The 24568-nt window shown below is 47.8% G+C and overlaps 1 protein-coding gene across 3 annotated transcripts in view; it reads right to left on the bottom strand.

Moving 5' to 3' along the window:
• LOC115139584 (midasin) overlaps nt 1-24568 on the bottom strand; it is a 52766-nt gene that overhangs the window by 26426 nt on the left and 1772 nt on the right. For all 3 annotated transcript variants that reach the window (XM_029677136.2, XM_029677138.2, XM_029677137.2), the window contains exons 5-37: nt 24373-24565; nt 23965-24174; nt 23664-23795; nt 23429-23532; nt 23218-23332; nt 22822-23015; nt 20863-20944; nt 20476-20571; nt 20253-20365; nt 14063-14211; nt 13886-13946; nt 13540-13754; nt 13211-13314; nt 12954-13098; nt 8200-8296; nt 7981-8094; nt 7719-7866; nt 7516-7623; nt 7197-7348; nt 6395-6573; nt 6074-6282; nt 4183-4329; nt 3953-4094; nt 3646-3780; nt 3014-3152; nt 2703-2841; nt 2342-2472; nt 2008-2146; nt 1763-1892; nt 1272-1529; nt 900-1097; nt 454-662; nt 24-146 (exon numbers count right to left, since the gene is read on the bottom strand). In XM_029677136.2, coding sequence (XP_029532996.2) covers nt 24-146; nt 454-662; nt 900-1097; nt 1272-1529; nt 1763-1892; nt 2008-2146; nt 2342-2472; nt 2703-2841; nt 3014-3152; nt 3646-3780; nt 3953-4094; nt 4183-4329; nt 6074-6282; nt 6395-6573; nt 7197-7348; nt 7516-7623; nt 7719-7866; nt 7981-8094; nt 8200-8296; nt 12954-13098; nt 13211-13314; nt 13540-13754; nt 13886-13946; nt 14063-14211; nt 20253-20365; nt 20476-20571; nt 20863-20944; nt 22822-23015; nt 23218-23332; nt 23429-23532; nt 23664-23795; nt 23965-24174; nt 24373-24565 — 4810 coding nt within the window. The remainder of the gene's footprint in view (nt 1-23; nt 147-453; nt 663-899; nt 1098-1271; nt 1530-1762; nt 1893-2007; nt 2147-2341; nt 2473-2702; nt 2842-3013; nt 3153-3645; nt 3781-3952; nt 4095-4182; nt 4330-6073; nt 6283-6394; nt 6574-7196; nt 7349-7515; nt 7624-7718; nt 7867-7980; nt 8095-8199; nt 8297-12953; nt 13099-13210; nt 13315-13539; nt 13755-13885; nt 13947-14062; nt 14212-20252; nt 20366-20475; nt 20572-20862; nt 20945-22821; nt 23016-23217; nt 23333-23428; nt 23533-23663; nt 23796-23964; nt 24175-24372; nt 24566-24568) is intronic.

The following is a 24568-nucleotide window of genomic DNA, read 5'->3' as shown; positions in this document are numbered from 1 at the left end:
AAAAACAGTGAGAGCCCCCCCACCTCATCCAGGACAATCCAGTGTCCAGACTTCAGTCCAGCCAGGAGAGGGCCATCCCGCCATGCAAACTCTCCCCCTTTTCCTCCCTCCACAGGCAGGTCGGTCCCAAACAGGTCTGTCACATCCTGTCGGAAAGGATATGACATCGTACACATAGGTTTTAAAAGTGCTTCCACTTGTCCATTACTGTGTTGTTAATTCCTTGCTCATTTAATTCCACAATCTTATGAATTTATACCAGTACAACGATACGACAACAACATGTACCTGAAGTTGAAAGTTCAGAAATGACATAATAATACTATATAGTACACACATATACAAAATATGAATCCAGAAACCTTCAAGTAACATTTGAAATTGGCATAATAGTAGTAAAGCCTTCTATATTAACACAAGATCCCCAGTGAAAGTTAGTGTACAGTGTCTTACAGTCTGCTCAGAGAGGTTGATCCTGACCAGGTGGTTCCCAGAAGCCTTTGCCAGGGCGGCCACCAGGCTGGTCTTGCCCACTCCAGGGGAGCCCTCCAGCAGCACGGGTCTCTGCAGCTTCAGGGCCCGTAGGAGCCTCTGGGCGTTGACCGCTGTGGTGCCTGCGGCTATGGCATAGTCAGTCAGGCTCCTGCTTTCCCTCTCCGGGCCTGATCAGAATCAAAGGACGAAAAAAAAAAGCGGATGGAAAAAGGAAACAAAAATCTATGAAAAAAGGTAAACACATTCAACACCAACGACACACAGAAACTGAAGGATGTTTTTTTTTTACAAAAACAGATCCATTAAACCACACGCTCTAGTCTTGCTTCCTATGGCACCCTATATAGTGTACCACTTTTGACCAATGGGCCCATGCTCTCGTCTAGGATCAAAGCGTCCCACACCTGAGGGGATGTAGAAGGGGTCGATGCCAAAGAAGTCGTCCCCCCAATGGGGCTCCCTGGACAGGCTGGTGTCGTAGACCCTCAGCGCGTCTAGCATCTCCTGGTCCAGCTTGGTGATCCCAGCCAGTTTGGTACTCAGGAAGCTCAGACAGGCCCTGCGCGCCACCAGGGCGTTCTCCGCAGCAGACGCCGTGGTCCCTGTGACACCATAGGAGGGGTTGCGTGATTAAACTATTCTAGTAGTTACTAAGCCTCTCACAACAGCAGCCAGCGTCTTCCACGTGCTGTGTATTCTAGCCACACATAAGCAAAACAGATCATTTGCTGTTGTAATCCCACACACCAACAACAGTCTGTGTCTCAGTGTCTTACCTGAGCCGATGCCGTCCACGTAGACCAGGCACGCTGCGTGGATGAAGGCAGTGACCGTGTCCAGCCGGAGGTCCCACTCGGCCTCCTCCTCGCCCTCTTCCCCCATGGTCATGAAGCCGTCGGCGTCGCGCTCACACACCAGGTTGAGGAAGTTGACCCAGAACAGGATGTCCCTGACACTGACCACGCAGCGCCGCCCAAAGTCCTGGTTGGTCAGCCAGTCGATGAAGTCCAGCATGAGCTCGGCGATGTGTCCTCCTGGGTTGGGGGTCAAAGGGTCACGGTGAGAGATGGCCACAAAAAGGAAGTAAAATGGATATTGAAAGTACTGGTGCCAAATTAACACAGAGGGTGCAACACATTTGAAGCAAAACACAACAAAAACTGGAGAAGACTATATAAAATATGCAGTCAGACTATTCTAGACTATCAAATGCTACTCCTAGATGAATAGCTGTATTATGTCTGTGGTGTGTGGAGGAGAGGAGTACCTTGGTGGTCGCTATCGTCCAATGAGAGGCCAGTCCTCAGGTTGTGCTGGATGATCTGCACCAGGTCACTGCGGCTGTTACTCTGGGGGCACCAGATCTCCGTGAACCTGTTCCTCAGCGCAGGTGAGAGCTGGACACACGCAGAGAAATGTTAACAAGTTGGACTGATCATCCACCTAACAAACAAACGTGCTTGTGGTCCTTCAGAGGCAGAGTTAGAAAAGATTAGAATATAGACGGTTCACCTCCTTCTTCCCGAAGTCTCCCCCAGGGTTCATTGTGGCTACCAGGCGGAAGTTCTGCCCTGCTGCAATCACCTCCACGTCATCGTCATCGCCACTTCCCTTCTCTGCCAGCACCAGAGACTTCTCCGTCTCTAGGACACTGAGCCAATCAGAGAGCAGGGTCAGAGCTTAGAGGTCAATGCCGTCTAATGAAGTGCTATACGCTAATTCTCGTGAAAAAGTGGCCCTATTCCCATATCCACACTAGCATTCCATTTAGAATGAAGTCATGTATCGGGGAAGGATCCTAAGTCGTATACCAGTGCCGATATTGGAGCATAGTCCGGGTGTGTACCTGTTGAGTCTCTCCAACACAGAGTCGTCAGCCAGGGAGATCTCGTCCATGAGGAACACCCCTCCCTCTCTCATGGCCAGGACCAGGGGCCCGTCGTGCCACTCAAACAACCTGCCGTCCTCAGCGTCCGCCTGTACAAACGCACAACGACGGGAGGGGGTCAGTGGGACTGCATTATCTGTTGCATTATCATTTGTGACTGCATGATCTTTACCCATACAGCATCATTTTACTGAATGTATTTTTTGACCTCGGCAAGATAAAAATGCCTTATGAAGAGTTTAATGACGGCTCCATTAAGACTTATACGTTCATAGTTCCATTTAGATTGTGCCCAATATCAGTGTGGTATCCCATCTACCTGCTGTGTCCCAGTGTGTCTGACAGGACGCAGGCCGCCCAGGAAGTCAGACGTCTCCATGTGCAGGTGACAGTTGAGGGAGAAGAACTTCTGTCCGGCCAGCGCAGCAAAGAGCTGGCAGATGGTGGTCTTACCGCACCTGAAGGGGGGGGGGAGAACTTACGTTCTAACTGATCTGTCATTCTGGAGGCTAATACTTTAGACACAGAGATGTTCTGTAGGTACTACTGAGCCGTTCACTTTACCATGTTCGCTTTGGAAATTATATTTCTAATTCAAATGGACAATCAGGGACTCCGTATGAATCGTACCCAGTGTCTCCCACCAATAGAACAGACTCCCCGAAGCGCAGGGCCCGTCCCACCAGCACGGCCAGTCTCCTCATCCCCCGCGTCCACACCACGTGACGGAACTCCTCGGGCACTCCCGCGATGCTGTCCACGGACGGACCTGCCAATCACAATAACCCAGATTTACTCTTCGGACACGCTGACCAATAAAAATGGCCGGGCTAAACTTGATGGAAATCATTTGAGTGCGTTACTCAAAGGGAGGTGGGTAAAGTCACTCCAGTTGAGACGGACAACGCCACGTGACACACATTCCATCCACTTCACACTCAATATTCATGTTCACACACTATTGTCCCCAAATAATGGAGAACAGTGACACCTCGTGTTCTCAACATCTGAAGTACATATTGAGTACGTACAACCGCGGGTAATCTGTGGTTACTCTGACATTGAATGTCCTGTGAGTGCATTGTATTGAACATTCTCCACACCACATTCTGCACTTTTGACATTATAGCTTTAGTTGAATGCTTTCCTGTGTCGTTGACACTCTCCTCCAATAGGAATTGTCTGTGAACGAACAGGGTCATGCACTCAGTTGGGTTGTGGTTCAATTGTTGTCTGTGTGAACCAGGCTCTGCTCCACTCACTAAACTGTGTGGTGAGCTGCTCCTCTGAGAACAGGTTGTCAGGGTTCACCGTCCTCTTGAAGTGTTTCTCCAGGATAGACTGGATGGTAGCGGCCTCCTCTGGCTTCCTCACTCGCCCAGCCAGCAGCATGAACCCTGAGAGAGAGAGAGAGAGAGAGACAGGGTTTGATTACATTATATGAAGTGGATGTCATCGACACAATCAAATAAAAAATATATTTTAAAAAAGAGCACGGAAAAAGCAAGAGACAAAAAACGAAAATGTGCCTTTTGCGTAAGATAGGGGTGTGATTCGATTGGGCCTCACCATCATCAGCTAAATGTTGCAGCCAATCGCGAGAGGCGTCCGTCTGCTCCTCCAGCCGATAGCGGTCGGCCCAGCGGAACAGATCTCTCAGGGTGATGAAGCCATGTTTCCCAGCAAACACTGTGGATCCCCTGCGAAGAGACTACACACACACACACACACAGCATTACCTTAATGCCAAAAGCAACGAGTTAGCATGTGAAAGGGAGGCTCAAATATGTGACACTCACCTGGAGATCCTGCATGACCTTGACCAGCTTGGAGCAGTAGGACGGAGGAAGACTACATCTCTGCTGGAGGATGGTCTCTAGCTCGTCACTGGGCAACTCGTCAAAGTGAAGCTCCACAAAACGATTCCTGAAGGCCCTGGACAGCACCTGACGGGGGGTTAAGATTACATTGCAATCGATGAGACTCGGCCTGTCAAACTACACCGCAGAGTTTGTTTCTGACACTTATTTTTTTAGATTTCACCCAGTCTTACATCATTCTGACTAAAATATCATGTCGTTTCAATAATGATTTAGTCTAGTTATTCCATGTGCACAAACATACATAACCTTGTCCAACCAATACTTTTCTGCATAACATTCTATTCTCTTCCCAACAGAAGAAATAATGACTAACATATATGAGAATGATATATTCAGCGTAGATACCGCACATCACATACAAAACAAACAGGGACACACAGAAGCGCAGAGTGAGAGCAAGTGTGTCCCCTGAGTCACCAATGGTCGGTTCGAGTCACGAGTCCCCATCGCTGAAGTCCAAGTCCCAGTGCTCGAGTCCTGGACCAAGTGCTCAAAATAAAGTGATTTACCCAGTCAGATATAGTGAATTGGCTAGAAGGATTTAGTCAATAAATTGCTTGCTATCCCTTTTCCTTGCTTTCTTTGTAGGCTACTGGTAATGTTACCAGGGCCACGTTCTTTGTAGGCTACTGGTAATGTTACCAGGGCCACGTTCTTTGCAAAATCCCATGAATAGAGCCAATGTTGTTCCGTATTCAACATGTCAGAAAGAAATATGCTATCTGAACATTCCAAAACGTTGCGTCCTGCTGAACGCGCCTTGAGTTGTTAGGTATTGCTAGCTAATGAGGTAACAAGACTGAACTAGGCGTAGCCTAAACAAATGGTTAACGTTCCGAGTCCGCTAGTAGCCTAGTTTTCAGAATGGCCCGCGATATGCTTTATGAACGATAGAAGGACTAAAAAAGAAAAGTAGCGCCGCTATTATGAGTCATATCTTTTGAATGGTAAGGACGAGAATCAAGATGTTTTCTCTGAGGAACAGAGGGAGATTTGGCTGCATATCCTGGCTATGAAATTCAGTGGGGAAAGTGGGAGGGTTACAAGACTACAAATTCAAAGACCGCCTACTTTTCTAAACTCAAGGGAGAGAAAAACATAGCTACACTGTTGTTTTACTATTAAACTCAATGCTGCTATCGGTTTTGAATTTTGTAAAGCAGCTTGTGTTTCTTAACCTGGCAAAGGGTAGTTAACTAGAAGGCTGGCGGTGACTGGTTAGCTACGGGGAAGCAAGACAGTCGCCTGGCGATGTGTATAATCGGAGGCGTAGCCTGTCTGCCCACACTCCTCGCTTGCTCCTCCGCAGCTCACCAGCTGATGTACAGTAGGCTGTGTGTACCAGGTGTGGCCTGTCCTTCTCAGCGCTGAACAAAACTGCGCTGCACATCAGTGCTGCAAATATTAATATTGTGCTCATCACCGAAAAGCTCTCAATCTCTCTAAAAACTATTGTCCAGTCTACTCAGTAGTCAGATTTTAGGTAGAGACAATTTTGACTCATCTCATTTTAGTCAACTGAAATTACAAAATCTATTTTGTTTTAGTCAATAGTTTTTTTCTGGGTCTATTTACTCAGTTATAGTCTTGTCAATTGCCACAAAAAAAGTGTGTTTGACGAATATTCTTGTCACCATTTTTGTTGATGAAATTAACACTGCTACCACTATCACTATCCCGCTTTGGCTCTCTTAAGGGAGAGATCACATCGTACTCAGTGAGAAAATCTGCGTGCTTGCTTGAAATAACCAAACTACACTATTCCAATTGAATCTTAATATCGCACTATGGCCTGAGTGACGCGTACCTTTCTGCCTCCGTAGAAACCAGGAGGATTCTGGGTAGCGAACAGCATGAATCGGGGGTGAGCTTTGACCACCTCCTGTGTCTCTGCAACAAACAGCTCCCTGTTGTCGTCCAGCAGTCTGTTCAGGGCCTCCAGGACGTCTGTAGGGGCCAAGTTCAACTCATCTAAAATGATCCAGTAGCCTTTTCTCATGGCGTCAATCAGAACGCCTATAGGGGAAGAATACACAGAGGCACAAGACATTACACCGTAATCATGAACAGAGTGTTTACTACAGGCCGTGTGAGACACTGCAGGGCTACAGCGTGGAACTGGCCGTACCCTCTTTGAAGATCAGCTTGCCCCTGCCGTCAGAGGAGTAGCAGCCGATGTACTCCTGGATGTCTGTGTGCTCGTGGTTGTTGATCCGCACACACTGGTTCCCCGTGGCGGCCGCTATCCACCTGATCAGGCTGGTCTTGCCCACCGATGTCTCTCCTTGGATCAGGACCGGGTGGCTCCTGAAGAACAAACAGAAATACATAAAACACAACACTTTCTACTGGCGCTTGGTCACCGTCTGCTTGTAGCGGTGTCCCACTGTGCAATTCGTGGAAGAGGAGTTGATTGATCCCCCCCCCCTGGCCTCGAGAGTAGCGGTCATGGCTGTTTCCCAAATGGCGCACAGGGTTTTGGTCAGAAGTAGCGCACTACGTAGGGAACAGGGTGCCATTTGGAATGCAAACCCACGTGCCCAGAGAGGACGGAATTAATGAAGGGCCGAGAAACAATCAAGTACTTAGTGGGGACGGTGTGGCGCGGGCATGGAAACACGCGACAACGTGCGAAAACCAGCCACGTCGTCTTTATGGCAGCAGCGAGTGATGACGCAACTAATATTCCGCTAACAACAGCTCGTGTGACGCTCCGGTTGACGACACAATTTCCCTTTAAAGAAACAGAATCAACCCTGAATACAGCAGCCAGATAGCGGCCACTATGAATAGGCTCTTCCAGAGCCATCAGTTTTATAGGACTTTTATTTAATATCTCCCATGTACAATGCAGAAACTTCAATGGCCCAATTAAATAAATGGTTCTGGGCTCCCACGGTTATTTGACGGCTGCAGGTCGGTTTTCCTACCCGGCTGACACCACCCTGGCCAGGTCACGCAGGTTGAGCTTGACGGAGGTGGTAAGAATGTAGCTGGGGTCCAGGGCTGGCTCCATCTCCCCCTGGGAAACCCAGTAGCCTTCCATCTGGATGCAGGGTCGCCCAGTGGGCTCCGGGATGGGCTGGGGGAAAACACACAGATCAGGAGACACGGCTCAATCCTGAAATCATGATTCATTAAGCACTTGAAATGACCCCAGATTGTGCCTTTAAAATGTTCAAAAACTCTCAGAAATCGCATAAAATGTCTTCTGACCTAATTAGTCATTGTACGGGACTGCTGTTTTACCTGCTTTAGACACCTGAGGTTTCCCCCCATGATGTGTTGACACACCAGCTTCTGGACCATGGGATGGGAGCTGCGGTCCAGCTGGGTGAGGAAACTCAGACAGAAGCCCTGGAGAAAGACACCAATGGAGAATCTGGTGACGTCTGAACCTCTGGTTCATGTTACTAAGGATATCAACAGTGACAGAGCCTTTGGCCTCCTACCTCGTAGAGAGAGCGCTGGACGCTGTGGCAGGGGTTGGCTGCCACGTACTTCAGCGCCCTGCAGAGGGTACGCAGGCTGTAGTGGGGATGGTGTCCTGTCCCATCCACCAGCTTGGAGGTAGCCTCCTTACGCACCGCCAGATAAAAGCTGCATCAACAAAATAAATTCAATCAATCAAATCAGCAATCAATATGACATGACATTCAACGTGACTTTGTGAGCCACGTGATGGCTACGACAGTCTGTGTTCTGACCCCTGACCTTATGATGCCGTTGATGACATTTTTATTAGGGTTCAATCCTTTCAGGTAGTCAGTCACCAGGATGAGCAGGTCTCCCTCATTCTCCAGCTCTTCCACATACAGCTCAGTGAACCTGGGAAAAGACAAAGGTCACAAAGTCAAACCACCATTAGTAGGGTTGTTGGTAAGTTAAAGACATTTCAGCCCCACACCAGGCCTGGTTCTCTCTTGTTCTCACCTGTTTCTGATGCCCAGGGGCAGGTTCCTCTTCCCCACGTCAGTCGCTGGGTTCATGCAGGCAAAGAGACGGAAGTCTGGATGGCGAACCAGGGGTTCTGTGCAAAAAAGTTTTATTCTGTCAGCATCAAAGTGATTTACATTTACATTACATTTAAGTCATTTAACAGACGCTCTTATCCAGAGCGACTTACAAATTGGTGCGTTCACCTTAAGACATCCAGTGGAACAGCCACTTTACAATAGTACATCTAAATCTTTTAAGGGGGGTGAGAAGGATTACTTTATCATATCCTAGGTATTCCTGAAAGAGGTGGGGTTTCAGGTGTCTCCGGAAGGTGGTGATTGACTCCGCTGTCCTGGCGTCGTGAGGGAGTTTGTTCCACCATTGGGGGGCCAGAGCAGCGAACAGTTTTGACTGGGCTGCGCGGGAACTGTACTTCCTCAGTGGTAGGGAGGCGAGCAGGCCAGAGGTGGATGAACGCAGTGCCCTTGTTTGGGTGTAGGGCCTGATCAGAGCCTGGAGGTACTGAGGTGCCGTTCCCCTCACAGCTCCGTAGGCAAGCACCATGGTCTTGTAGCGGATGCGAGCTTCAACTGGAAGCCAGTGGAGAGAGCGGAGGAGCGGGGTGACGTGAGAGAACTTGGGAAGGTTGAACACCAGACGGTTTCCAAGATTTCCAAGGTCATGATCAACAAACAACTTTATGACCAAAATATTGAGAATATTAATTTATTACATGTAATATAATAGTGTTATAAAGTGTTGAACAGACCGTGCTCAGGTCTGTTCAACGCTGGTCCGACCAATCGGATTCCACGCTTCAAGACTGCTTCGATCACGTGGACTGGGATATGTTCCGGATAGCCTCACAACAACATTGATGTATACGCTGATTCGGTGAGCGAGTTTATTAGCAAGTGCACGGTGATGTTGTACCCACGGTGACTATTAAAACTTTCCCCAAACCAAAAACCGTGGATTGATGGCAGCATTCGCGTGAAACTGAAAGCGCAAACCACTGCTTTTAATCATGGCAAGGCAACCGGAAACATGACCGAATACAAACAGTGTAGCTATTCCCTCCGCAAGGCAATCAAACAAGCTAAGCGTCAGTATAGAGACAAAGTAGAGTCGCAATTCAACGGCTCAGGACAGGGTCTACAGTCAATCACGGATTACAAAAAGAAAACCAGCCCCGTCGTGGACACCGACGTCTTGCTCCCAGACAAATTAAACAACTTCTTTACTCGCTTTGAAGACAATACAGTGCCACTGACATGGCCCTCTGCCAAAACCTGCGGGCTCTCTTTCACTGTGGCCAACGTGAGTAAAATATTTAAACATTTTAACCCTTGCAAGGCTGCCGATCCAGACGGCATCCCTAACCGCATCCTCAGAGCATGCGCAGGCCAGCTGGCTGGTGTGTTTACAGGCATATTCAATCAATTCCTATCCCAGTCTGCTGTGCCCACATGCTTCAAGTGGGCCACCATTGTTCCTCTTCATAAGAAAGCTAAGGTAACTGAGCTAAACGACTATCGCCCCATAGCACTCACTTCCGTCATCATGAAGTGCTTTGAGAGACTAGTCAAGGATCATATCACCACCCTACCTGACACCCTAGACCCACTCCATTTTGCTTACCACCCCAAAAGCTCCACAGACGAAGCAATCGCAATCACACTGCCCTAACTCATCTAGACAAGAGCAATATCTATGCAAGAATGCTGTTCATCGATTACAGCTTAGCATTTAACCCTATAGTACCCTCCAAACTCGTCATTAAGCTTGAGACCCTGGGTCTTGACCCAGCCCTGTGCAACTGGGTCCTGGACTTCCTGACGGGCCGCCCCCAGGTGGTGAGGGTAGGAAACAACATCTCCACCCCGCTGATCCTCAACACTGGGGCCCCACAAGTGTGCGTTCTCAGCCCTCTCCTGTACTCCCTGTTCACCCATGCACGCCCCATGCATGCAACTCAATCATCAAGTTTGCAGACGACACTACAGTGGTGGGCTTGATTACCAACAACGACGAGACAGCCTACAGGGGGGAGGTGAGGGCCCTCGGAGTGTGGTGTCAGGAAAATAACAACAAAACAAAGGAGATGATCGTGGACTTCAGGAAACAGCAGAGGGAGCACCCCCCATCCACATCGACGGGACAGTAGTGGAGAAGGTGGAAAGTTAAGTTCCTCGGCATACACATCACGGACAAACTAAAATAGTCCACCCATACAGACAGCGTGGTAAAGAAGGCGCAGCAGCGCCTCTTCAACCTCAGGAGGCTGAAGAAATTTTCCTCGTCACCGAAAACACTCACACTTTTACAGATGCACAATCGAGAGCATCCTGTCGGGCTGTATCACCGCCTGGTACGGCAACTGCTCCGCCCACAACCGTAAGGCTCTCCAGAGGGTAGGAAGGTCTGCACAACGCATCACCGGGGGCAAACTACCTGCCCTCCATGACACCTACACCACCCGATGTCACAGGAAGGCCATAAAGATCATCAAGAACAACAACCACCCGAGCCACTGCCTGTTCACCCCGCTATCATCCAGAAGGCAAGGTCAGTACAGGTGCATCAAAGCTGGGACCAAGAGACTGAAAAACAGCTTCCATCTCAAGGCCATCAGACTGTTAAACAGCCATCACTAACATTAAGTGGCTGCTGCCAACATACCGACTCAAATCTCTAGCCACTTTAATAATTTCAAATAGGATGTAATAAAATGTATCGCTAGTCACTTTAAACAATGCCACTTTACATCCACATATACATCCGGCGCCGACAGAGATGGCCGCATCGCGTTCTTAGGAAACTATGAAGTATTTTGTTTCATCCCTTTACACTTGTGTGTATAAGGTAGTTGTGAAATTGTTCGATTAGTTGTTAGATATAACTGCATGGTCGGAACTAGAAGCACAAGCATTTCACTACACTCGCATTAACATCTGCTAACCATGTGTATGTGACCAATAACATTTGATTTGATATACATAATGTTTACATAACCTACATTACTCATCTCATATGTAAACTCAACAAAAAAAGAAACGTCCTCTCACTGTCACCCACGTTTATTTTCAGCAAACTTAACATGTGTAAATATTTGTATGAACATACGATTCAACAACAGACATAAACTGAGCAAGTTCCACAGACATGTGACTAACAGAAATGGAATAATGTGTCCCTGAACAAAGGGGGGGGGTGTCAAAATCAAAAGTAACCGTCAATGCAGCTGGTGGCCACACCAGATACTAAGTACTGCAGTGCATCTCCTCCTCATGGACTGCACCAGATTTGCCAGTTCTTACTGTGAGATGTTACCCCACTCTTCCACCAAGGCACCTGCAAGTTCCCTGACATTTCTGGGGGGAAAGGCCCTAGCCCTCACCCTCCGATCCAACAGGTCCCAGACGTGCTCAATGGGATTGAGATCCGGGCTCTTCGCTGGCCATGGCAGAACACTGACACCCCTGTCTTGCAGGAAATCATGCACAAAACGAGCAGTATGGCTGGTGGCATTATCATGCTGGAGGGTCATGTCAGGATGAGCCTGCAGGAAGGGTACCACATGAGGGAGGAGGATGTCTTTCCTGTAACGCACAGCGTTGAGATTGCCTGCAATGACAACAAGCTCAGTCCGATGATGCTGTGACACACCGCCCCAGACTATGATGGACCCTCTACCTCCAAATCGTTCCCACTCCAGAGTACAGGCCTCGGTGTAGCGCTCATTCCTTCGGTGATAAACGCAAATCCAACCATCACCCCTGGTGAGACAAAACCACGACTCGTCAGTGAAGAGACATTTTTGCCAGTCCTGTCTGGTCCAGAGACGGTGGGTTTGTGCCCATAGGCGACGTTGTTGCCGGTGATATCTGGTGAGACCTGCCTTACAACAGGCCTACAAGCCCTCAGTCCAGCCTCTCTCAGCCTATTGGGGACAGTCTGAGCACTGATGGAGGGGTTGTGCGTTCCTGGTGTAACTCCGCCATTTGCCATTCTGTACCTGTCCCGTAGGTGTGATGTTCGGATGTACCGATCCTGAGCAGATGTTGTTACACGTGGTCTGCCACTGCGAGGACGATCAGCTGTCCGTCATGTCTCCCTGTAGTGCTGTCTTAGGCGTCTCACAGTACGGACATTGCAATTTATTGCCCTGGTCACATCTGCAGTCCTCATGCCTCCTTGCAGCATGCCTAAGGCACGTTCACGCAGATAAGCAGGGACCCCGATAATCTTTCTTTTGGTGTTTTTCAGAGTCAGTAGAAAGGCCTCTTAAGTGTCCTAAGTTTTCATAACTGTGAGCTTAAATTGCCTACTGTCTGTGAACTGTTAGTGGCTTAACAACCGTTCCACAGGTGCATGTTCATTAATTGTTTATGGTTCATTGAACAAGCATGGGAAACAGTTTTTAAACCCTTTACGATGAAGATCTGTGAAGTTATTTGGATTTTTACAAATTATCTTTGAAAGACAGGGTCCTGAACAAGGGACGTTTCATTTTTGCTGAGTTTATATACTGTACTCTATACCATCTACTGTGTCTTTCCTATGCTGCATGGCCATCGGTCATCCATATATTTATATGTACATATTCTTATTCATTCCTTTATACACACAAGTGTAAGGTAGTTGTTGTGATTTTTCTTTTAGATATTACTGCACATGTATGCGACCAATAAAATGTGATTTGATAAATTGTCATAACATGCTATGGAGAGCAGTGGGAGCCTCACCAGTGTCTCCGCGGTCCAGCAGCACCAGAGAGCCGGCGGTGCCCTCCAGCAGGCCACTCAGACACTCCAGGGTCTCTGCTGCAGCCAGGTTCATCTCATCCAGCAGGATCCACTCTCCTTTCTTCACTGCCTGGGCCAGAGTCCCCTGAGGAAAGATAGACACACACAGAGTTTAGCATCATAATAACAGGTTGGTGAGCAACAGGGATGTGTAGCGTGTGTGTATAAGAAAGGAGAGGCTTTAGGTAAGCCATTACCTCCACAAAGGCAAAGACCAGTGTGGTCTCACAGGCTCTGATCTGCTGCTGGGTTTGAGCCAGCCTCACGGCCAGGGCTTCCCACTGGTCCTGCAGTAAGGCAGCTGGAGGAGACAACAAAACCACACACTGAGAATAGCCTGAGGCAACACTCACATCGCTGTCACAGTGAGAGTAATGCTAAGCTATTCAAGATGACAGGGGTTTAAGGTACTTCTGTCGTTGTTCCCCAAATGGCTCCCTATTCTCGAAATAGTGCACTCCTTTCGACCAGATCCTCAAAGGAATAGGGTGCCACTTAGGACAGCATCTAAAGTGTCTGACGGTACCATTGTTCTTCTCCTGCAGCTCCGACTTGCCGAGGGCCGACTTGCAGACGTGGTCCATGAGCTTGAGCAGGTCCGGCCAGCGCTTGCCCCTGAAGCAGGTCTGCACGTGGCCCAGGAAGGTCAGGTTCTGCTTGCGGGAGTACGTCTGGGAGAACACGTCCTCGAAGGCCTCACGCAGGGGCAGCAGGATCAGCTTGTGGTCCACTGGTTTATAACTGCAGATCGGGGAAGAGAATATGCGTACTCAGTACCAACACAGGCATTTTCCCAGTCTGAATATGCTGGTATAGGTGAAACGGTCATATAAGAAAAGGACTTGCTAGGTCTTCTATTGTAATTCACTTACCCTCCTAGCAGGTCAGCTGTGTCGCTCTGCTGGTTCATATTCACCACCCGTAACCTGTGTCCTGGAGAGAGGAGAGGGAGCGAGGACAGGAGGTGAACAGAGGTGGTGGTTAGTGGGTTTCCGTATTGTACCATGTTGTCTGTGAGAGGAGCTTCCTGGCAGTGTTGTGTGTCTCACCAGTGAGTCCAGCCAGGTACTGCACAGTGGACGTCTTGCCCGTGCCCGTCTCACCAACCAGGAGGATGGGTTCCCCCTTGGTAACGCACACAGCTAGCTGTTCCAAAAGCACCGCAGAGGGTCGCGTGGCAGCAAATGTCTGTTTCTCACTGAAAACATGGAGGCAAAAACAAATGGGCATTTGCTTTTTTCCGGGTTTTTAGAGCCGGGTACAATAGATCTGATAGGTTTGGAAAGGAAAGAATCCACGTGTTTTTAGTCGATTGCGGAGGCTTGGAATATTTGCTGGTTTATCATAGTGTGTCGTTATCGGAGTCGGTGCAGCCATCTGGTTTCGAGTCGGTGCGCGATGCTGGTTTCTCCACGCAGCGCGCCTGACAGAAACAAACATCTTTCTGGTAAGAAGAGGGGCGGGGGCGTGTGCTTTATGGTTAACGAGACGTGGTGTGGTCACAACAACATACAGGAACACAAGTCCTTCTGTTCACCTGATTTAGAATTCCTCACAATCAAATGTCGACCGCATTATCTACCAAGGGAATTCCCTTCGATTATAATTACAGCCGTATATATTCCCCCCCAAGCAGACACATCGATGGCTCTGAACAAACTTTATTTGACTCTTTGCAAACTGGAATCCACATATCCTGAGGCTGCATTCATTGTATCTGGGGATTTTAACAAGGCTAATCTGAAAACAAGAGTCCCTAAATTGTATCAGCATATCGATTGCGCAACCAGGGCTGGTAAAACCTGGGATATGTTTCGTATTGCGTCAAACAACATTGACGAATACGCTGATTCGGTGAGCGAGTTCATTAGAACGTGCGTTGAAGATGTCGTTCCCATAGCAACGATTAAAACATTCCCAAACCAGAAACCGTGGATTGATGGCAGCATTCGCGTGAAACTGAAAGCGCGAACCACTGCTTTTAATCAGGGCAAGGTGACCGGAAACATGACTGAATACAAACAGTGTAGCTATTCCCTCCGCAAGGCAATCAAACAAGCTAAGTGTCAGTATAGAGACAAGGTAGAATCGCAATTCAACGGCTCAGACACAAGAGGTATGTGGCAGGGTCTACAGTCAATCACGGATTACAAAACGAAAACCAGCCCAGTCACGGACCAGGATGCCTTGCTCCCAGGCAGACTAAATAACTTTTTTTCCCGCTTTGAGGACAATACAGTGCCACTGACACGGCCCGCAAACAAAACCTGCGGACTCTCCTTCACTGCAGCCGAGGTGAGTAAAACATTTAAACGTGTTAACCCTCGCAAGGCTGCAGGCCCAGATGGCATCCCCAGCCGCGCCCTCAGAGCACGCGCAGACCAGCTGGCCGGTGCGTTTACGGACATATTCAATCAATCCATATCCCAGTCTGCTGTTCCCACATGCTTCAAGAGGGCCACCATTGTCCCTGTTCCCAAGAAAGCTAAGGTAACTGAGCTAAACGACTACCGCCCCGTAGCACTCACCTCTGTCATCATGAAGTGCTTTGAGAGACTAGTCAAGGACCATATCACCTCCACCCTACCTGACACCTTAGACCCACTCCAATTTGCTTACCGCCCAAATAGGTCCACAGACGTTGCAATCTCAACCACACTGCACACTGCCCTAACCCATCTGGACAAGAGGAATACCTATGTGAGAATGCTACAACTCAGCATTTAACACCATAGTACCCTCGAGACCCTGGCTGCCTGGGTACTGGACTTCCTGACGGGCCGCAACATCTCCACCCCGCTGATCCTCAACTCGTCATCAAGCTCGAGACCCTGGGTCTCGACCCCGCCCTGTGCAACTGGGTACTGGACTTCCTGACGGGCCGCAACAACATCTCCACCCCGCTGATCCTCAACACTGGGGCCCCACAAGGGTGCGTTCTGAGCCCTCTCCTGTACTCCCTGTTCACCCACGACTGAGTGGCCACGCACGCCTCCAACTCAATCATCAAGTTTGCGGACGACACAACAGTGGTAGGCTTGATTACCAACAACGATGAGACGGCCTACAGGGAGGTGGTGAGGGCCCTCGGAGTGTGGTGTCAGGAAAATAACCTCACACTCAACGTCAACAAAACTAAGAAGATGATTGTGGACTTCAGGAAACAGCAGAGGGAACACTCCCCTATCCACATCGATGGAACAGTAGTGGAGAGGGTAGTAAGTTAAGTTCCTCGGCATACACATCACAGACAAACTGAATTGGTCCACCCACACAGACAGCATCGTGAAGAAGCCTCAGGAGGCTGAAGAAGTTCGGCTTGTCACCAAAAGCACTCACAAACTTCTACAGATGCACAATCGAGAGCATCCTGTCGGGCTGTATCACCGCCTGGTACGGCAACTGCTCCGCCCACAACCGTAAGGCTCTCCAGGGGGTAGTGAGGTCTGCACAACGCATCACCGGGGGCAAACTACCTGCCCTCCAGGACACCTACACCACCCGATGTCACAGGAAGGCCATAAAGATCATCAAGGACAACAACCACCCGAGTCACTACCTGTTCACCCCGCTATCGTCCAGAAGGCGAGGTCAGTACAGGTGCATCAAAGCTGGGACCGAGAGACTGAAAAACAGCTTCTATCTCAAGGCCATCAGACTGTTAAACAGCCACCACTAACATTGAGTGGCTGCTGCCAACACACTGACTCAACTCCAGCCACTTTAATAATGGGAATTGATGTAAAATATATCACTAGCCACTTTAAACAATGCTACATAATATAATGTTTACATACCCTACATTATTTATCTCATATGTATACGTATATACTGTACTCTATATCATCTACTGCATCTTTATGTAATACATGTATCACTAGCCACTTTAAACTATGCCACTTTGTTTACATACCCTACACTACTCATCTCATATGTATATACTGTACTCGATACCATCTACTGCATCTTGCCTACGCCGTTCTGTACCATCACTCATTCATATATCTTTATGTACATATTCTTTATCCCTTTACACATGTGTATAAGGTAGTAGTTTTGGAATTGTTAGCTAGATTACTCGTTGGTCATTTCTGCATTGTCGGAACTAGAAGCACAAGCATTTCGCTACACTCGCATTAACATCTGCTAACCATGTGTATGTGACAAATAAAATTTGATTTGAAGACGTCGGACCTTAATTTGACCCCTTTCGGTGCCGGAGGAAAGTAATCCTTCGGGGGGAGGGTTTGAATATCTGAAGAAATATTTAGAAATGTGGTTACTACATGATTCCATATGTGTTAGTTCATAGTTTTCTTCACTATTACTCTACAATGTAGAAAATAGTACAAACAAAGAAAAACCAAACTTGTGTCCAAACTTTTGACTGGCACTGCATGTTGAAGGCAAGCAACAGGCAGAATAAATTAACGGTTTCCTCAGTGCATGTGTGGTCCAGTGGTTACAGACACTGACCCTGGCACACATAAGCCAAAAGTCGGTGTAGGCTCAAATCCGGCCCACTGACCTTTGACTCATGGATGAAGGTCTATTTTTGACACATTCATTCCGCGTAGTTACAGGGTTAAAACAAAAACAACTCAGAAAAGGTTAACAGTTTAGGCATTCATCCCGAGTGGTTAAGGTTGGATCTATGGTTTGGGGAACGCTTAAAACAAAATCATTTTTAAAAAACGACCCGCCTATGTTCAATCAGTATTCTTGTGCCTGCTGTAGCATTGTGGTCTAAGCAGCGCGCTCCAACTGCGAGCCACATGAGTTCGCGCCCAGCGCTGGGCGATATAGTGTAGTTTTCTTCACTATTACATCCGCAATGTACGAAAAATAGCCTACAAACAAAGAAACCAAACTTGTCATCTCAGCTTACATTAGGCCTGCAAGCAAATAGCATTCATTTAAGAAGTAAAACAAATATTCTAATAATTTACACAATGAAAAATACTTCAGCTCTACAAAATCGTCTTTGGATCGATTCAAATGCATAAACATCTTGGCAGCGTTACGAAAAATTAATACAGGCTTTCACACAAAACAGGCCTTCAATCCACGCCTAAGACCAAAACTATATTGACAAATGATACACAAGACTATGGGAGGGAATGTTATCGTTCTACAGTAGCACTACACCTGTCAATCAACTGATGGCCCAAATCAGCTCATCAACTAGCCTATTATCGGGTTGTTGTTTTTTTTTTACACCTTTCAATAAGTGACAATGGACAGGCTAACGCAGGGCTCTCCAATCATGTTCCTGGAGAGCTACCGTCCTGTTGGTTTTCACTCCAACTGAATGAGGTTAGTTACAACTGGGGTTGGATTGAAAACCAACAGGAGGTTAGCTCTCCGGGAATGGGGTTTGATTGAAAATCAACAGGAGGTTAGCTCTCCAGGAATGGGGTTGGATTGAAAACCAACAGGATAGATCTCCAGGAATGGGGTTGGATTGAAAACCAACAGGTTAGCTCTCCAGGAATGGGGTTGGATTGAAAACCAACAGGAGGTTAGCTCTCCAGGAATGGGGTTGGATTGAAAACCAACAGGAGGTTAGATCTCCGGGAATGGGGTTGGATTGAAAACCAACAGGAGGTTAGCTCTCCAGGAATAGGGTTGGATTGAAAACCAACAGGAGGTTAGCTCTCCAGGAATGGGGTTGGATTGAAAACCAAAAGGAGGTTAGCTCTCCAGGAATGGGGTTGGATTGAAAACCAACAGGAGGTTAGCTCTCCAGGAATGGGGTTGGATTGAAAACCAACAGGAGGTTAGCTCTCCAGGAATGGGGTTGGATTGAAAACCAACAGGAGGTTAGCTCTCCAGGAATGGGGTTGGATTGAAAACCAACAGGAGGTTAGCTCTCCAGGAATGGGGTTGGATTAAAAACCAACAGGAGGTTAGCTCTCCAGGAATGGGGTTGGATTGAAAACCAACAGGAGGTTAGCTCTCCAGGAATGGGGTTGGATTGAAAACCAACAGGAGGTTAGCTCTCCAGGAATGGGGTTGAATTAAAACCAACAGGAGGTTAGCTCTCCAGGAATGGGGTTGGATTGAAAACCAACAGGAGGTTAGCTCTCCAGGAATGGGGTTGGATTGAAAACCAACAGGAGGTTAGCTCTCCAGGAATGGGGTTGGATTAAAAACCAACAGAAGGTTAGCTCTCCAGGAATGGGGTTGGATTGAAAACCAACAGGAGGTTAGCTCTCCAGGAATGGGGTTGGATTGAAAACCAACAGGAGGTTAGCTCTCCAGGAATGGGGTTGGATTAAAAACCAACAGGAGGTTAGCTCTCCAGGAATGGGGTTGGATTGAAAACCAACAGGAGGTTAGCTCTCCAGGAATGGGGTTGGATTGAAAACCAACAGGAGGTTAGCTCTCCAGGAATGGGGTTGGATTAAAAACCAACAGGAGGTTAGCTCTCCAGGAATGGGGTTGGATTGAAAACCAACAGGAGGTTAGCTCTCCAGGAATGGGGTTGGAGAGCCCCGGGCTGACGGGTAGCCTACAGAATGTAACCTATTAGAATATAATTAAATAACAAGGGATCTATTGCAACCATCGCCAGCTTGTTAAAACATCAATACGCGCTAGGTTTTCTACTGTGTCAATTTAACCCGACACTGAGTGAATGGAAACTAATGTTGGTGTAGCCTATTGTTATCATTTGATTTGTGTCCTATTTATGTTATCCAAAAGTGTCTGGCGTGGTCATTTCTTAGCCGGATCGGGGGGTAAAATATCCCTGGAATGTCCATATTTGAAAGGTGTAAATAAATCAAGTAAAATCAGGGGAATTGAGCTATTTGTGCCAGAAGGGTGTGGGTCGGAATCAGAGCCACACTGACACCTTTCCCGGGACTCAATAGGTTCACTTGAATTCCCTGATGCAGCAGGAAAATTCTCGGCAACAAAAGCGGGATCAAGTTAACATCCGACATCTGTAGGGATCGATTAAAAGTTTATTCCATCAACCAGCGGGGAGTCTACTTGGCTGTTTCCCCAGGTTGGGTAAGTGTTTGGCCTGGCACAGTGACTAGATTGTGTAAAACAGAGAGATTACGTGCACATACAGGCAGCCTGACCCAGTGCGTTCCATCAACCCCAGCTGCCAGCCAAATAACTGACTACTAACCCTTGTGCGCCCGGCTACTTCACTGGCTTAAACAAATTGGGATGCATCAGATGCCCCCAAATGTTATTTTTAGGTCACACAGTTTGCTGACTTACTTGCAGATGCGGACCACTTCGTTCTGCTTCCGTTCCAGGGTCACTCTGCCCACCAAGGCCTCCAACTCCGTCCCAGAGATGCCAGGCTTGTACATCTGGCAGAAATGTGCGGCCTGAGGGGCACACGGCCATCACGTCAACAACAAACAGTCACAATGGCTGAGTCCCAAATGGCCCACCTTGACGGGCCACTGCCCGACATTTCCAGTGGTGCTGCACTTACCTTCTCTTTGGAGATGTTGAGCTTGCTCCCGATGACCTCAGCCATGCGTAGCCTACTCTCTGGTCGGGATAGCATGGCCGTGAAGCAGTCTAGGGCCTTAAAGGGGGAAAGCCACAAAACAGTACAGTAAAGAAGAGCGGGGGATTCAAACTGTTAAATGTTTCTGAGACTGTTACAGCTACATCGATTTTTCCATTCAAAGATATGTTGTGCTATGCCAATGAATCTATCCATAGTCTATCCTATACTAGCCTTGTTCAACCACCCATCAACCATAATGATCTCTGATTTAAACCGGTTCAAGGCAGAAAGCTTCATTAGCAAAGTAAATATGGCAGGCGGGCGATAACATTGGAATGCCAGCCTGTGCGGTGACTCAAGGCTTACCTCCAGAAAGACATGTTGAGCGGTGGCAGACGAGGTGCTGTCAAAGTTACTGCTGATCCTATCACACCATTTCAGCAGGTCTCTGTAAAATATAGTGCAGAGGTTACATAAATATGACAATGATAGACAGAGGAGTTGGCTTAAGGACATTCAGATCTCGGAGCAGGCTAGATACAGGTCTAGGAGCAGGCTAGATACAGGTCTAGGAGCAGGCTAGATACAGATCTAGGAGCAGGCTAGATGCTGATCTAGGAGCAGGCTAGATGCTGATCTAGGAGCAGGCTAGATGCTGATCTAGGAGCAGGCTAGATGCTGATCTAGGAGCAGGCTAGATGCTGATCTAGGAGCAGGCTAGATGCTGATCTAGGAGCAGGCTAGATACAGATCTAGGAGCAGGCTAGATACAGGTCTAGGAGCAGGCTAGATACAGGTCTAGGAGCAGGCTAGATACAGGTCTAGGAGCAGGCTAGATACAGGTCTAGGAGCAGGCTAGATACAGGTCTAGGAGCAGGCTAGATTCAGGTCTAGGAGCATGCTAGATACAGGTCTAGGAGGAAGGCTAGATACAGGTCTAGGAGGAAGGCTAGATACAGGTCTAGGAGCAGGCTAGATACAGGTCTAGGAGCAGGCTAGATACAGGTCTAGGAGCAGGCTAGATTCAGGTCTAGGAGCAGGCTAGATAGAGGTCTAGGAGCAGGCTAGATACAGGTCTAGGAGCAGGCTAGATACAGATCTAGGACCAGGCTAGATACTGATCTAGGACCAGGCTAGATACTGATCTAGGACCAGGCTAGATACTGATCTAGGACCAGGCTAGATACATATCTAGGACCAGGCTAGATACAGATCTAGGACCAGGCTAGATACTGATCTAGGACCAGGCTAGATACTGATCTAGGACCAGGCTAGATACTGATCTAGGACCAGGCTAGATACAGATCTAGGACCAGGCTAGATACAGATCTAGGACCAGGCTGAGATACAGATCTAGGACCAGGCTAAGTTTTGCAAATGAAAAAATACATTCAGTCTGTAAGTTAATTGCATTGATCCATGCAGCTAAACCATATACCACATTGAAGAGGGCCACAGAGGCCATATGGAAAAGCGTGCTGCCAACAACGAGGGATCTCCTACAAATGAGAGGGTCAGGCTTGAACTAGTTATCTAATGATAAGGGCTGTCCTGGTGTGACGTCTAGCATGAGTGAAACAAGCTCTATAGAAAGATGGGGCCAATCAATGGGCCATGGAGCGCAGGCAGCAGCACCCAGTGGAAAGCTAATTAAAGTCCTCAGGGCTGGCTGGTCATCTCATCTCCCAATAGGCCGCAACAGAGCCAAATGTAAACCACACAACCTTCCTCTGCTCTGGGACACGTGGTGGGATGGATGGGGCTTGCTGGGTTTGACTCTCTATATGATGGGATGGGCTGAATAGCTAGGGAATTATGGCAATGAGTTTATCACAAGTTCTTGAGCTAACAGCGGCATATAGACAGATGGACTGTGTCATCTTTCAAAGCAGGGGGAAAAAATTGTTGTAGACACCCTTGGTGGGAATTTGAGGGTTGGCATTGTTAGCGGTGATTGGTTAAATCCATTTCCACAAGACATTTTAATAAATGTAAGTAGCTACAAAGTATAAAATGAAGCTTAAAGGAAATTTAATTTCAGGTTTTCATGTGTATCTGAGCTAGCCATTTAAGCGGGCAGAAATACAGCCAGTATGACACGTTTTGCATTATACGAAGGGAAGAAGCTCAGATAAACATTAAAACATGAAATGACCCTGGGTATCAATAGAACATCACTCAGAGACGCACCAAAACTATTAAAAAAAACAAAAAAAACAAAAAATGGGTAAATCATTCCTTTAACAGTTTTTTTCCCCAGCTTCAACATGTACCAGGTCTCAAAATCTTAAGATTTAAAAATGTTAGCATGTTACTGGGCATTACCTCAGGGACAGTCCCCTCCCCTCAAGGGACGTGGTCTTGCCTTCCAGCCTGTGATGGGACACCTCTGGGGGCTGCAGGCTGTCTGTGTGGCCCAGTGCCACCGGGTCAGGATCACTCTCTCCAGTCAGCTGGCAGTAAATATCCAGGAGGCGCTCCACAACAACCGTCAGGTTAGGGTACCTGTTCACCAGAACCTGCACAGACAAAGAATAACACTACTGGTAGCTTCAGGGACATCTTTTAGTATAGTAAGGTTAAACGGAATCAGTGTACTGAGCATTATGTGTACCGTAGTACATCGTGCTACAGAAATTACGCTTGATACAAACGGTCAAAATATAAAACCACAGGAAATCGATGTGGACTCCGTTTCGATCAAGTCCTCAGTCGTCTCACCTTCTTCAGTTCCTCTCGTGCCATGTTTCCCATCTGCAGTTTAGTCCAGTACTTGTCCAAGAGAGCTGCGTGGGTGTTCTGTGGTCTGTACCAACCTCCGGCACTGTGGAACATCCTACAAACAAACACAAACATCAGTTAGTTTCTGTGTTTAAAAAGAGGATGACATTTATAGAGTCACACGTGGGGCCACATATAATCATATTCTTACCTTCTGGTAGCAAAGAATTGGAATCCTGGGGCCACTTCGACGCAGTCCTCCCGTCCTGGGATCACCAGCTTTTTATTCTCCATCAAGGGAAGGAGTACAGATATCTGCAAGGCATACAAACTCATAGGATGACATACTAGAAAATACCTTGCAGGCTTGAACCCACTCCTACGGCAATAACCGCACAGGCCACTTCATGTAATTCCATGTGCGATTCAGGTGTGCAAATACCCACCACATCTAGAGGAGCATGGTCAATGTCCTCCAACAGGATCCAGTGTCCTTTAGAGACAGCCTGTGTCAGAGTGCCTGGCTGCCACACAAACTTCCCTGGGATATCAGTACAGCGATACATCCCGAGCAACATCTGCAACAACAAAAAAAGACAGCAAAAGAGATTAGACAATTCCTATTTGCTACCGTTCAAAGAACGTTTAGAAAGCTCTCAGGAGGTTGAGGTCATACTCGTGTCATTGGACTCTCCCTCTACATGGACTGATACTGGAAAAAGATTTCATAGGTTGCCCATATTATACCTTGCTGTCAGTTTGATCCCCAAGTTGAACTTTGAGAATCTCTGGTGTTTTGGTGTGGCCGGTCACAGCAGCCAAGAACTCCACCAGGGCAGTTTTACCACATCCAATGGGCCCTTCCAGAAGGACAGCCTTCTGGGATGCCACGGCCATGGCCAGTCTCCGCAGGTTGCGACAGGTCGAATCCACCAGCACCAGATCCTTTAGGTTACCCTAGATTTTGAAATATATTTCCATGAATCAAATCAACACTACCGATGTTGTTTGAACCATATATCAAATACACTTCTTCAAATAACAAAACTATAAAGAATTTGATGGAGATTCCCTATTAAGTTTGCCTTTTAGTCTAGGACTAGATTTAATCTGTGTCCAGAAAAATCGCCCCTTAATTTCAACAGGAAGTCTTACCTGTTCTGTCTGTTTGGGGGCGATCCTAGGTAGCACCACCCCACAGACAGCCACCACAGTCTGGGACAGGTCTTCTGACCCCACCTGACCCCGGGTGAATTTGTTCCCCTTCTCCTGGTGCCACATCACAGTGCCCTGATTAGCCAGGACAAGGGCCTTCTCTACCTCAAACTGCTGAGTTTCCTCCAGTGACCTA

This window comes from Oncorhynchus nerka, linkage group LG13, assembly GCF_034236695.1.
Source record: "Oncorhynchus nerka isolate Pitt River linkage group LG13, Oner_Uvic_2.0, whole genome shotgun sequence".
Classification (NCBI taxonomy): domain Eukaryota; kingdom Metazoa; phylum Chordata; class Actinopteri; order Salmoniformes; family Salmonidae; genus Oncorhynchus; species Oncorhynchus nerka.
This window is presented reverse-complemented; position numbering and strand designations above follow the sequence as displayed.